Source organism: Colius striatus, chromosome Z, assembly GCF_028858725.1.
Source record: "Colius striatus isolate bColStr4 chromosome Z, bColStr4.1.hap1, whole genome shotgun sequence".
In the NCBI taxonomy this organism is placed as follows: domain Eukaryota; kingdom Metazoa; phylum Chordata; class Aves; order Coliiformes; family Coliidae; genus Colius; species Colius striatus.
The window spans coordinates 14,042,685-14,056,828 of NC_084790.1; the positions used below are offsets into that span (position 1 = coordinate 14,042,685).

The 14,144-nt window shown below is 38.9% G+C and overlaps 1 protein-coding gene across 5 annotated transcripts in view; it reads left to right on the plus strand.

The window, feature by feature from the left end:
* SSBP2 (single stranded DNA binding protein 2) overlaps positions 1-14,144 on the plus strand; it is a 189,325-nt gene that overhangs the window by 109,564 nt on the left and 65,617 nt on the right. The window contains exon 2 of one of the 5 annotated variants that reach the window (XM_062018385.1): positions 7,303-7,341. The exons of the other annotated variants lie outside the window; for them this stretch is intronic. Coding sequence (XP_061874369.1) covers positions 7,336-7,341 — 6 coding nt within the window. The 5' untranslated portion in view covers positions 7,303-7,335. The remainder of the gene's footprint in view (positions 1-7,302; positions 7,342-14,144) is intronic. 5 annotated transcript variants of the gene reach the window in all.

The window sequence follows — 14,144 nt, forward strand, 5'->3', positions numbered from 1 at the left end:
TTTAGGGTTTTTAACATCATATTAAATCTCAGCAACAAAACTAAATCAGAAGAGGTAAAAGGAGTAGTGGACTGAAGAACTGAGAGGATTGTAAACATGCAATTTAATTAAAAGAAAAAGAAGTGAGAATGGAATAAGCCAAAGCAGAAAAAGGGGATTTTGCAGGTGCCATCTTAAAAATATTGAAAGAGAAGAAAGGACAAGGTGCTCTTGTACACAGTCCCTACCCAAGAGGTCATTGTAGATGATAGGAAATGCCATATGGGCATGGGCATTTATCCTGGAAAAACACCCTTAGCTTTAACTGGTGGTAATGCTGAGGTAGAAAAGTTGCCCAACTCATGCTGAATAGCTATAAGCTCACATATCTGATATATTTGTGATAAATTATTAATGAAAAAGTATTCCTATACAGGGAAGACTTGCTCCTGTGAAGATTTTGTACAGACCCAATACTTCAGTGTTTTGCATTTTACTGTCTTCAGATGGTATTTGCTTACGTTTTTTTAGAATCACCCATTAAATTACTTACTATAACTTGATTTTAAAATAAAAACAACATGCCAAGAAAGAAAGAAAGTAACTGCAGTCCAAAATACATTATACTGATTAACTACATGGAAAACTTGGTCTTAATATACTTTCTTTAATATAGGTCAACACGAAAATATTTACATTCAGTTCACTGGAAAAGTGACTGCATTTTTGAAAGCTGAGTAATGCTGAATGTTAATAATATGGCAGGGTCAGTCACTGAGTCTCCATAAATTTGACACTTGGTATTTTGTTTATTTTTCAAGCATTGGATATCTCCCAGATTGGGAAATCCCTCAGTCTAAATAACATCCAAAATACACAAACCAAACCAAAGAACAAAAGCCCAGATTTAGGCTTTTATTGAGCGGTCCTAAATTCAAAACAATAAACCAAATGAATAGAGTAACTAGTAAGTAAGTGCATGGAAAACACTCCTTACAAGGACTTGTTCTATCGCTGGCCTGTTCTCCCAGAGGAAGTGATGAAAGCATCACTGTTTTTGAGTCATTTAAAAGCCAAATGGACAAAGCAGTCTGGCACAGACGTTATAAGACAACATAATAGAGATGGTGCATTAGGGTAGCTGACCTGATATTCCTTTTCTGTCCAGAAACTGTGTAGCTTTAATCATACAGCAGGCTCAGCTTCTTGTTACTTACGTATTCCCATTCTTTATATTAATGTGCTTCTCCTTTATTCAGGAAGTGTCTAATGGCAGTTGGGGGAGGGGAAACTCATTAGCTTCCTTCCTGATTAATATAATTTTTATTTCCTGTTGTAACAGTGGCCTCAGCCAAAAGCAACAACCTGAAAAATTTGTATGTGTGTGTGAGGGGTTCCTTACTCAAAGCATTTTCACCCCTGATGTTAAATGTTGGATACAAGACAACTTTCAAGACTAATAAGCAGTTTTTGCAGAGGTATTTTGAACTTTCTGTCCTGCATTGCAGTACTCTTCTTCTTTAATTACAAAGACAGAAGTGAGTCTAAACTGCACTAAACAAACCATTTGCCTTTATCTTCCACACTGTCAGTCCTAGGCTGCTTTATCATCTTCCATTCTCCTTCTCTGACCTCTGAAGGCAGATGCTCACCCCAAATAAACCTCCTCCCAGGCTCATCTGCAGCTGCTGGCATTTGCAGGTCGCATCACTGTTGGTTCCTTGTGCCAGGATGAAGAGAGGGTCTGCAGATATTGGTGAAGAGTACCCCAAAATAGGGGTTTTGCATATGACTTGAGTCTTTCTGTGGTCACACACATCTTTCTCTTTACATGCCAGCTGTGGCACAACTTACCTTTCACAACATGGAGCAGCCTATCCTTGCCTTTTGTAATTTTGTCTTAGCACTATATTGTGTTGTTTGTTTTTATTGTAAAACCTTTCTTTTTCCCAGAAATAATCCACACATTCAACACTAGAGTGCTTGACAAATACCACAGGAAGGGGCGCTGGTAGTGTTGAGGATTGTTGAGAATGAGAATGATTTAACAATGGTTAAATTGAGTCAAGTAATAAAATGCGAGCTTGTTTTTATGGTGCCTTATCAAGTGTGTATGTATCACTGTCATGGTAAAATTGCACACTGTTCTGTGCATAAAGGAGGATTAAAAAAAATAATTGGAAGGTTGTGTAAGTTCATTGCTGTGGCTGATAAAAAATTGTGATGATGTTACTTCAGCCTGAGAAGTTAAATATTTTGTCCAAGCTTCATGTTGTATATATTTAGGCCTAGAGTTTTGACACCTTTTAACACAATTAGTGCTGTGCTTTTGGATTGCTTTTCATTCTGAAGCTTACAAGTGGTTTTATTCAGTCTAGCTATGGCTAGACATTCACTAGGCTGGAATAGTTGCACTGAATGTGAATCTTGCTGTGTATGCACTAGTATACAATATGCCACAAACACAAGTTAGTAAAAGAGTAACAACAAGCCAATGCCACTAAGAGAAAGAATAAACTTTTGGTTATCCTTCTGCTGTACAAACTCAGCATCTTACTCCTTCATTTCAAGGCTGGAGTGGTAACATTTTAATTAGATGTTAGATAAAATATACCTGAGTAGGAATTATAGTTAGCACTTGAAACTTTAGTATCTCATTGAGCCTACCTCTTACCAAGTTATCTAAAAAAATCTCTGTCCTGTTTTAGGCCCATCAGGGAACAAAAGACCATGATTAGCCTCAAGTACCAAAGACCTGAGGATTGCCAAAGGGCAGGGAGAGCTTAATTGCTTAAGGTTCAGGACAAAACAGACCAGGCTACTCAGCTTGGGGAAGAAAACAGAAAATAATTTAATCCAACACACTAAAACATAACCATAAAACCCCAAAACATAACCAAAATAAAACAACACAGAGTGGTACAACAATGAAGAGTCTTTCCAGCCCTTTAAGACCACTTTCTCCCCACTCCTCCCTTCTTTGTGGGCTCAGAGCCCTGATCCCGGGGTTTTTACCTCCTTCCCCCCTGAACGGCCCAGGAGGACAGGGAGTGGGGATTGAGACAGTCTATTCCCGATAGCTCCTGCCGTTTGTCCCTCCTCAGGACAGGTGGACTCGGCACCCATCCTCCCTGCAAGTCCGTGGGGTACCTCACACACACGGCAGCCCTGCACGGGCTGCTCCGACGCGCACTTGTTCCAAAGGCTGCAGCTCCTCTCTGCCTCTCGTGTGGGGCTGCTCTGCGGCCCGCAGGCTCTCCAGCACGGCCTGGGCCATGGCCGTCTCCCCACACAGTCCCTTGCCCGTCCGGGCTCACTCACATGGAGCTGCTGGTGGCTCTCAGTCCTGCCATGGATCTCCATAGGTTGCAGGGGCACAGCTTGCATTCTCGCCACGGCTTGCAGAGGGGTCTCTGGTCTATTGCTTCTCCTTCCTTCCTCCTTCTCTGGCTGAAGGGTCCGCGTGGTCGCCTCCATCTTGTATCACTCTTACACCTCCTGCCTCGCATTTCAAATTCCTGTCCCCTAAATAGTGATGGCAGAGGCGCCAGATTGGCCCAGCCGGGCTGGAGGTGGGTCTGAACCCAGGAGCCGGGGGAGAGTCCGCAAACTCTTTACTGGGTCTTCACTGCAACCTCCTCCCTCTGTAACCAAGCAAAAGCTGCTCCTTGCTAAACCATGACAATCTCATACTGGTTTCTTTGTCCAGCTTGTATTCTAATAGTGTTTTGTATCCATTAATACCTGTGATGATATCCTTATTCATACCTCAGTGCTGTTAGGAAGAGGCTAGTAGGACAACAAGAGTGAGAAAAAAAGCTTTTGTAGAACTATTTGTTGTTTTCAAACTGAAGCATTGTCTGTAGGATATGGGCAGTTTTGAGAATGTGTTGGTCTTGTTGCCTGTTTTAAAGAGGGAGTAAATTGACTACTAGAAAGCAGGGAAAACACCCTCTATTTCTGTTGTGTATCATCTTGATTGGCAGAATATCAATGTAAATAATAATTGAGGAATTGAGGAAACAGACTCCTTGCTAGAAAACAGACCCTGGGAAGTCACTAGTGAAATGAAGGCACAGCGATGCATTGCATCACTGGGGAGTGATACAAGGAAAATAGCCCCAAAAACAGCTACCATTGAAATGGTAGCTGTTCATTTTATATGAACATTGGTGTTGGAGGACATCAAGCATGCAGATTAGCAAAGTAAGCTTTGCTGAAGTGATTTGCAAAAGAAGCAATTAACTATCCCAGAAATCTGTGTTATTTTCCTTTCATCAACTCTTGCTACATTGAGTCTTATTAGGGTAGATTAAGCAGTTAAATGAAGTACTACTGAATTTTCCACTGTTACCTGACACTAACTCAGTTTTGTCAGCTTTTGTACTAAACACAGCTATCCCTCCCATGGGACCCTCTGACTGCAGAAACCTGATTGTTTTTGTGAGGTGGGTTGAAGTCCCCAGGGAGCAAAAAGCCTAGAGATCATTCCAGGGATTTGAGGACTTAGAAGTGGAAGCAAAGAAGAAGAAATAATGGGATAGATGAGCTTTAAAGTTCTGTGCTTTGTCTGTTGCTCAGAGGAAATCCCAATAAATGCTGCATTTTCCTCATTCTGTTAACAAAACACCACGTGACTGTAAACCCCATGTCTGGCAGCTCAGCCACTGTCTTTTACAAGCGAGTCTTATTTTGTCAAAACTTACCCCGTTCAAGATTGAAGGAAAAAGAATGTCAGTTCTCTGCCACTTGCTGGTGTGAATCTTATCAGCAGATAGCGAGAGCTGTATGATTTCCCATCAAAAGTCTGTATCGCCATTGCCAGCTTCCTCAACATAATAGAGGCTATTTACCTGATAGTAGGAGCACTGCTAGAGTGCTGTTTTTCTTCAGTAATATGTAGCTTATGTTATTCTCTGGTAGCACAACACTTTGGACCAGCCAGCTGTAATTAACCAACCTGGCTGAGAAATTGTTGAGTTGTCTCTATCAGAGAGCAGAAATAGTGTCCTAGAAGGATACACTAGAGTCAGAGTGGAGAGGGAAAATGCCTCTGACCATCATAGTTTAAGTAGTTTAGGATGGGGACAAGGCTTCAGTTACTGGATCTGTCTATTTTCCTTCCTGCAAACCTCTCTGTGTCATCTGAGAGGAGAAAGACAGATTTTATGTATAGTAAAATACAGATTACTGCAGCCAGTAGGTATTAATGTTTATCTTTAGTCTTTTAGGTCAGCTTGGACACTGTGCTGAAGCAAATGTAACAGTGACAGATAGGTTTGCACTCACACATTGTATTGGGGAGCTTGGGAAAACATACTTGCTTTTGTTGTGAGTTGGTGTTATGTGACCTGACTTGTTTATACAAATAATGAGTTTTATACCTGGTTTACTTTCTTCCTCATAGTAGGTGCATCTTCAGCAAAGATATGTATACTCAGAATTCCCATCTCTTATCTAGATGCAATTTATGCATGTATGAATGTTTATTACAGGCAGATTGGATAGTACCATTTTCCATGAAAGATTCCTTACTGTTTAAAGCTGCTTATAATTCTGCCAGTTTGTGAAGGGAAGTTTTTGAACCATGTTCCTGGTTTTAGCTGATTTGGGGGCTTTTTTCTCATGCAATGCAATGAAGAAATCGATGATGGAGTGGAATTTCTGGCTATCAATCTTAAATCAGATGAATTTTTTTTCTCTTGTTACCTGTATAACCTATGTATTTTAAAAAATACTGTCAATATTGACATTTTCCATGTGAGTGACCTGGCCATACACAGAAGGACAGACTGGCTGTGTGGGATGGCTGGTTGCATGAGAGGAGAGTGTGTATGAGTCAGCACCCCTCCAGTAAAGGAAGTGCCTTGACTCTGCTCCCCACATCCAGGACTTACTGGCCACACCAGTGTCTCTCTGGCCACTGCTTAAAAATATTAAGAATAGTAGGCAAAAGATTAAGCTTTTAAAGGTGCATTTGGGAGCTGCGGGAGCTAGTTTAAAAGACTAAGGTTCTCATTGTCACCAATATGCAATTTCACACCACAAGGTGTAAAATAATGGATTTTCAAAGGAGAAAGAACCTGAGACAATGACTTCTGTGTGGCTTTGAGACCCAGTGAGTTTACCCATGGCTGAAGCTGGGGCTTTTCCTGCAAATGCTGATTGTTGAGACATTGTATGTAAGTCCCACAGAAAGAGGAGGGTTTAGGTTTTTCTTCTTCAGTAACCTGTTTCTGTTTTAAATTTAGGGATGCCATTGTTCTGCCTGGCTTCTTTGATGGGGTGGCAGAAGAACTGCTGGGTTTCAAATGACATTTATTAGGGTTTTTTGGCCTCCTTTCCAGATAGAAAATGTTTGAGATGCAGGCAGGGTATTTCAGATACTGAAGCTTTTAGAAGAACATCTGACAAGCCATACACAGACAAGTCCTCTGAAGACTGAGCAATCTGCTCAACTCTCCCTCAAGTACGGACGGATGCCTCTTTCTTGAATTCTGTACTCCATGGGATACCAAGTTGGGCTCTTGTTACTATCCAAGATAACTACTTTCTAGCAAGTGGTCACCACTGTGGAAATCCTGGGTCTTCATAAGCACAGTACTTAATTCTGTGTTAGCACTTGGAGGTGTTAACTTTGTGGTCAAAAAGTTACATTTAGCCAGATACCTATTTAGACAATGTGAGAAAAATGAGGTACTTTACAGACTAGCTTTCCATGAGTTTTAGCTTTATTGTATTTTCCTTCAAATTGGCAATGTTTTTCTCAACAAAAAAAGTAAGCATCATAGCTGTTCTTTAAAAACCTAAGTTACAGGCATGTCTGAAAATCCTATCTAGTGTACTGTATTTTGTTCTAAATGCTGTGCACCATACCTTGCATGCAGTGCTTCAGTGACACTGAAAACACTTAAATGTATAGAGAGTTTCATAAAGGTGAACCTCAGTCTTAGCAAGGCTGGTTTCCCTCCAGATTTTTTTAGATAATGGGAAAAGATACATTCCTCTGGAAGATGTTTCTGAGTAGTTTTCCGTTTGTGGTGGCCATAGAAGAAACCTGAAGAGATGAGCCTCACTGGGATCGTTAGTCTTGCATATCAGGGAAGTATCCCTAAAGGCTTTATTTGGTGTTACATGGAAATCAAGGTATTTCATCTTGAACTTTCAGATGTTTGATATTTCCCTGAAAATGCTGGCCGTGTAATGACATCTTGGCTTCTGGAATTAACTTCAGGACACTTACGGAACAGCTTCACTCTCAAAACCAGAAAAATCTAATAATATTAACAATAACAATAATATGTGGTGTTTTTTTAATTGCAGTCTCCTGTGTCTCAGAATTAACATGTACTTGTTATGGAAGTAAGTATTTATTTTTTGGCACCTATATACACAAGAAATACCACTGATTTTAATCATATAATTCAGACTAGGGACTGTAAAGAAAATATATGCTGTGTTTCCTACCACTAACTCAATAAACAATGGAGCTAATGTTTAAAAAATCCAAACGGATTCTTCAGTGTGTCTCATCTATGATGTTAATATTACAATATAGTCACATATTTTTGCGTTTTGGAAGACAGTAATAGCATTTACAGCACAGCCTTGAAAAAGACCAAGATGTATCTGTAGTTAGTATTTTAGTAACCATAGTATCATAGAATCATTTCAGTTGGAAAAGACTTTTAAAATCTTTAGATCCAAACACTAACCTCACACTGCTAAGCCCATCACTAAACCATGTCTCTCAGCACCTCATCTGTGCGTCTTTTAAATCCAGCACTGGGCCACCAAGATGATCAGGGGACTGGAACATCTTTCATACGAGGAAAGGCTATGGGAAGTGGGGCTGTTTAGTCTAGAAAAGAGAAGACTGAGGGAAGATCTTATTAATATTTACAAATATCTAAATGGTGGGTGTCAGGAGGTTGGGACATCCTTTTTTTTTTCTATTGTATCTAGCAACAGGACAAGGGGTAATGGGATGAAGCTGGAAGACAAAAAGTTCCACTTAAACATAAGAAAAAACTATTTCACTGTGAGGGTGAGGGAGCAGTGGCACTGGCTGCCGAGAGGGGTTGTGGAGTCTCCTTCCTTGGTGGTCTTCAAGACCTGCCTGGACATGTTCCTATGTGACCTGATCTAGGTGAACCTGCTTCTGCAGGGAGGTTGGACTAGATGATCTCTAAAGGTCCCTCACAACCCTACTGTTTTATGATTCTGTGATCTCCAGAGATGGTGACTCCACCACCTACCTGGGCAGCCCGTTCCAATGGTAACACCCTTCTCAGTAAAAAAGTTCTTCCTGATGTCCAATCTAAACCACAACTTAAGCCCTTGTCCTGTCATTCTTTAGTGGAGAGAAGAGGTTTACCCCCACCTCACTACAGCCTCCTTTCAAGTAGTAGTAGAGAGTGATCATATCTCCTCTCAGCCTCCTCTTCTCTAGGCTAAATAACCCCAGCTCCCTCAGATGCTTCTCATAAGACTTGTTCTCCAGGCCTTTCACCAGCTCTGTTGCCTGTCTCTGGACACTCTCCAGCACCTCAATGTCCTTCTTGTAGTGAGGGCCCAAAACGGAACTCAGCATTTGAGGTGTGGCCTCACCAGTGCTGAGTACAAGGGGACAATTACATCCTTGGTCCTGCTGGCCACACTGTTTCTTGTACAAATCAGGATGGCGTTGGCCTTCTTGGCTACCTGGGAACACTGCTGGCTCATGTTCAGGTGGCTGTTGATCCATATCCACATGCAGCAGCTTTTTCTCCAGGCAGCTTTCCAGCCACACTTTCCAAGCCTGTATTGTTGTATGGAGTGGTTGTGGCCCAAGTGCAGAACCAGGCACTTGGTCATGTTGAACCCCATACAACTGCCCTTCAACCCATTGATCCAGCCTATCTAAGTCCCTCTGAAGAGCCTTCCTGCCCTCAAGCAGATCTACACACTCACCCAGCTTGGTGTCATCAGCAAACTTACTAGGGTACACTCAATCCCTTCATCCAAATAATTGATAAAGATGTTAAACAAAGCAGACCCCAGCACTGAGCCCTGGGGAACACCACTGGGGAACACCACTGATGACCAGCCACCAACTGGATTTAACTTCATCAACCATCGCTTTCTAGGCCCAGCCATCCAGACAGTTTTCCACTCATTGCTGAATGGATCCATCCAAGCCATGGGCAGCCAGTTTCTCCAGGAGGATGCTGTGGGAGACTGTGTCAAAGGCTTTACTAAAGTTCAGGAAGACCATGTCTGCAGCCTTTCCCTCATCCACTGAGTCACCTTGTCATAGAAGATCAAGTTAATCAAGCAGGATCTGCCTTTCATAAAGCCATGGTGGCTGATGTTGACATGTAATGATTGTTAGAGACCTGGAGATTCAGACAAAACCATGTAAATATAATATTTCTTGAGCAGAGGAGTAGTTTGATCATGAGATAAATTCTGTAGTTGTGGTCTTGCTGAAATAAAGTTTAGGGTTTTCTGCATCTGCTTTCATTTTCAGATAACTACGTACAAGACAAAAATTCACTTTGATAGAGAGAGAATTACTAAGTTTTGTTTGCTTGTTTGCTTCTGGAGGCGTGCACATATCACCAAAATTGCAGAATCACACACATCACCTAAGGATAACTCCAAAGCAATCTACTTTGCATTTCATAATCAAAATTCAGTCTTTCGGCTCGCAATGTAGCTGTTCGTTTGTGTTTTGTAACTTGGAAAAAACAGAGAGATGCAGAGAAACGAATCTTATCATTATTAATCACTGTGTTTTTAAAATGAGAGAGCACTTGACTGTTGAGTGGAGTGCAGTGGCATAAGAACTGGAATACAGTACTGTGGCAATAGTAAAAAATGAGTTCATCAATTAGATTAATTAATGATTAAGAGACACTGTGCGAACCAACTGAATTAATAGACAACATCAATGTATAAGATAATCTTGTCATACTAGCCTAACTGGCACAATTGTACCAATTGTGAATTTTATGTAGAGCAGCAACAGAACAAAATGGAGAAAGTGGGAAAGACCTGCAGTGATCTGCCCGCTTTGTGCAGTATGTCATGGCTTATGCACAGTGATGAATTGCACAGACCCATAGGAGTCTAAGCACAGTATTTCTAAATACTGGCTTTAAGTACCTTTGACCTGATCAGAGAGTATATTATATGATCAGTAACTATTTAAAATAGTTTGGAGTAATGATTTCAGGAGCTCGCCATATTTGACTGTGAATATTAAAAATCTGCAGCAACATTTCTCTTTCTCTAGTCTTATTGTCATGACCCCAACGACTGCTGAGAAAACACTGAGAAAAGTCTATAAATGCTTTTTTTTTTTTTTTAAATTCAGCAATTTTAAATGTAAGAACAATACTTCAATCTGATAAGACAGATCTAAAAATTCAATTGGATACACATAACATGTCACAGTTGTATGAATTACGCAATTTACTCTGATCAGTTTCCTGCCAACTGCATTTTAGGAGAAACATCTTCACACATCGTCATTCAAATTCCTTGTGATGAGGAAGACAGTGGGTTAAACCTGTAGTATGCGATGCCAGTTGTTCAACAAAGATATGATCTGGAGGTGCAGCTTGGAGAAAAATAGTGCATTGAGTATTTTGTGGTTGTTAAGCTAGCAGACCGAAGCAGTCTTGGTCTCCAGGGAATCTGGAGGAGGAATATAAGTGTCACTTCTGGAAAGAAATCATTTCATTGAAATATCACTGCAACTCGGTTCCAAGCTGCAACAGCAGTGTTTTGTGTCCTCAAATGCCTTTTAACTTGTCAGCACCATAGTTATTACTGATTAATCTGATAATATGGTTGCATTTTATCAAAAGTGTAGCGTGACTCCCCTGGCTAGCCTTTGGTGTTTCAATTTTCTACCTAGATGTACATTACCAAATATCACAGGGCCTGGAATTCATCTGGAATGAATGCCCTTACTTTCCTAGAAAATTGTCTGAAAACGTTATTTGAAATACTGGTTTTTCTGTTTTCATAAAGAAACAGGATAAGCCAGGAATTCAGCTTTTGAGTATACTCCTATTCAATTTTGAAAGAAGTAGACATATATTTTATACTTCAGTTCATGTTTAAAACACAAGTTAGGATTTTTTAAAATGAATTTTGATGGCTATGCGTAGTGATGATTTCAACTTCCAGTGAATAATAACGATTCATTTAAAAATAATTTTTCTTTATAGACATACTTAGAGAAATCTTTGTCTGGAAATTGTGTTCTAAATAATCCACGAAGAAACAGATAAGAGGCAAGACTGAAATGCTGTCTTTTGGCAAGATTTCAAAATCCTTATATTCAGTGATACCAAGGCTTTCCTTAAAAACAGTTTCTGTTACCCATAACCGCATACTTCCAACCTAATATCTGCTTTTCTGTTCTGTAATAGAATTTCACTATCTCAGCATAGTAGAATCAAACCTCCAAATTGGGCACTGGGATACAGCAAAGCAAACTGTAATCTTACTTCAGATACGGGAAAGCTTTGCTTAAAGAGAGGTTGTTTTGGGGGTAGAATTATTTCTTGAGGAGGAAGGAATGGATGGAGTCCTGGAGCATGCTGTCCTTGTCAATAGGTGAACAGGTCTGCTGATGCAAACTGAGCAAATTTTTTTTCCCCAAAACAAAAGGATTAAATATGATTTTTTCTTCTTATAACAAACACACAAAATGACCATTAATAAAATTATTGTTACGTGACATTATGTATTCTTTATCACTCATAATAATGTATAAGATGGAGTGAATGGAAGTACAATGCCAGATTAGAGATGAAACTGTAAACTGAATCTTGAGGAAAACTGAGAAGTTGTAAAGAACAATGTTATGACCATTTGTAATTCCACCTCTCAGACTAGTACATGAAAACCTTCTTATTACAGAATAGAAATTAAGCATTTTAGACAAATATATATCAATGGAAATACACCAGGAATTAATTATTTCTTATGATCTACTTCTTTCGAATTACTTGCTTTTACCTTTTTGGGCAAGACCTTCATTTTAAGTAAACCATGGCTTCTCAGTCTAAAGGTTGTGGCTCTCCTGTGAACAGCTGAGATTCATAGGCTCTGTAAAAGAAGAAACAGCTTATTTAATTTTTTTTAATGTATTTGTTCATAGTGGTGACTAGTTCTCTGTTCTGTCCTGGAGCAAATTAGAAAGTTTCTAGTGGTAAATCAATGCAGTTCCTCTTCATATTTCTTTCTCTGATTTGCAGTAGGTAAAAAATAGTGAATCACTATTATAGTAAGTAGCTAATGGCATAGAAATACATGGTGAGTTACAAGTTGAAGTGTTTACAGATGGAAATTTGTATAGTGTTTGTTCAGTATTTGCACACATTTGTTACAACATTGGCTAGGGTATGTCTGGAACTTTGAAGCTGTCAGTGACCGAATATTAAGCATGTGGTACATGTGATTGGAAATAGTAATCATCCATCAATTATATTCCAGGAAAAAAAAAATCAAAAGCCTCAATTTCAATTCCCTATTTCCCATCATTCCTAAGTTAATGAACTTGAAAAAATAACTAAATATTTGTCCTTCATCCTCAGGAAGAAAAAGGGAAAGAACGTTTTTTAAAATGTTCTCCTAGATAAGACAACATACCTGTATCAAAAATACTCAGGAAGATGTTATAAACCATAATACACAATTTTGTATGTCTGTATCTGTTCACTTCATTTCCTGTTTGTTTGCACTAAGCTGGAGAAGGTATGAAATATTCTGAATTAGAAAATATTCTGTAAGACAGTAACTAGTAAGGTTGGTAATAAGTAGTTAGCTTTATGGTGCATTATATACAGCCATGCCTTTATGGGAAAGCAACCACAGTGCTGTGCTTAACAAAATTGCTGGAAAAATGAAAGTATGACAAAGTGACAAAAATAGTTACCTTTTTGATAATCTTTCCCTTAATATTGTGTTCTTGATGTATCAGGGACTGGTCACAGCTAAATATGATGGGCCCAGTGTCATCTGTTCCTGTTTATTTACAGTTCTCCTAATTGGCATCACTTGATGTGATGAATTAAGCAATACAGATTTGGAAAGAGGTTTGACTTTCATATGAACTTACTTGTACATTCATCTCAAAGCTATTAACTGACTAGCAGAATCTTATTTATGCTTAGCCTTAGTGTGAGTTTTCAGCATGGATTTCAAGGAGATATCTATCAAAAATTAAACATTTTCGCTTTTCCTGCCAACACTATATGGCTGTCATCAGTGTTTCAAACTTGGTACTAATGGCAGTTATAGTTTCCCTGTGTTGCTATTCACATCCATCCTTACTCATTTGATGTTCAGTTTGTTTAAATTACCTGTGCATTAATGACATATGAACATATACAGAACAAACTTGAGATGCTAAACATTTCTGCTTTTCTTTTGAATTATCTGATTATATTAATACTCTCCGCAACAGATTATTTTTGTCTGGCTGTGTTATATTTTTGTTGCATATGTGAATATATGAAAACAGTGTGTTAATATTTATACTATAATTTTTTAAAAACATCTAAATTCATTTAACTTAAAAAGCTCAGTCATTTCAAAGGAAAGTTAATAAATGGTTTATTTATTACCAGATCAATATAATACTTAACACCACACTAAGTGCTAATTGTATCTGTCTTTCAGTACTTGAGGAGTGAATACATCTTAGTCATATTAAGGTTTAGATGAAATGTAAAATGATACTGCATATATAATACAGCTAGTTCTCAGAATTGCTCTGTAGTAGATTTTTTAAGAAAATATCACTCTTGATGTAAAACCTGTGTTTTGGAGAAACTGATTTAAGTGTTATTATTTCTGAAGATCTTGCCAATATTATCATGACTTAACTTCTCTCTGAAGCAGGATTCAGAAAAAAGAAACAAAGCTAAAGTATGCCTGGCATTTCTTACAATAGTTCAGAGTATGGTAGCAAGTTTTTTTGATTGTCACTCAAAGTCACATCTGAAATTTGGAAATATTCAAAACCAAAGCTTTCAGTTGTATCATTAAAGTGACTGGAGTCTTAGCATAAAGGATATAAGAAGTAAGAGTTCCTATACCACAAGATACTTTCAGCAAGTACTGCTTAGGCTTTGGACTCCTGAGATCTGGCATAAACTCAG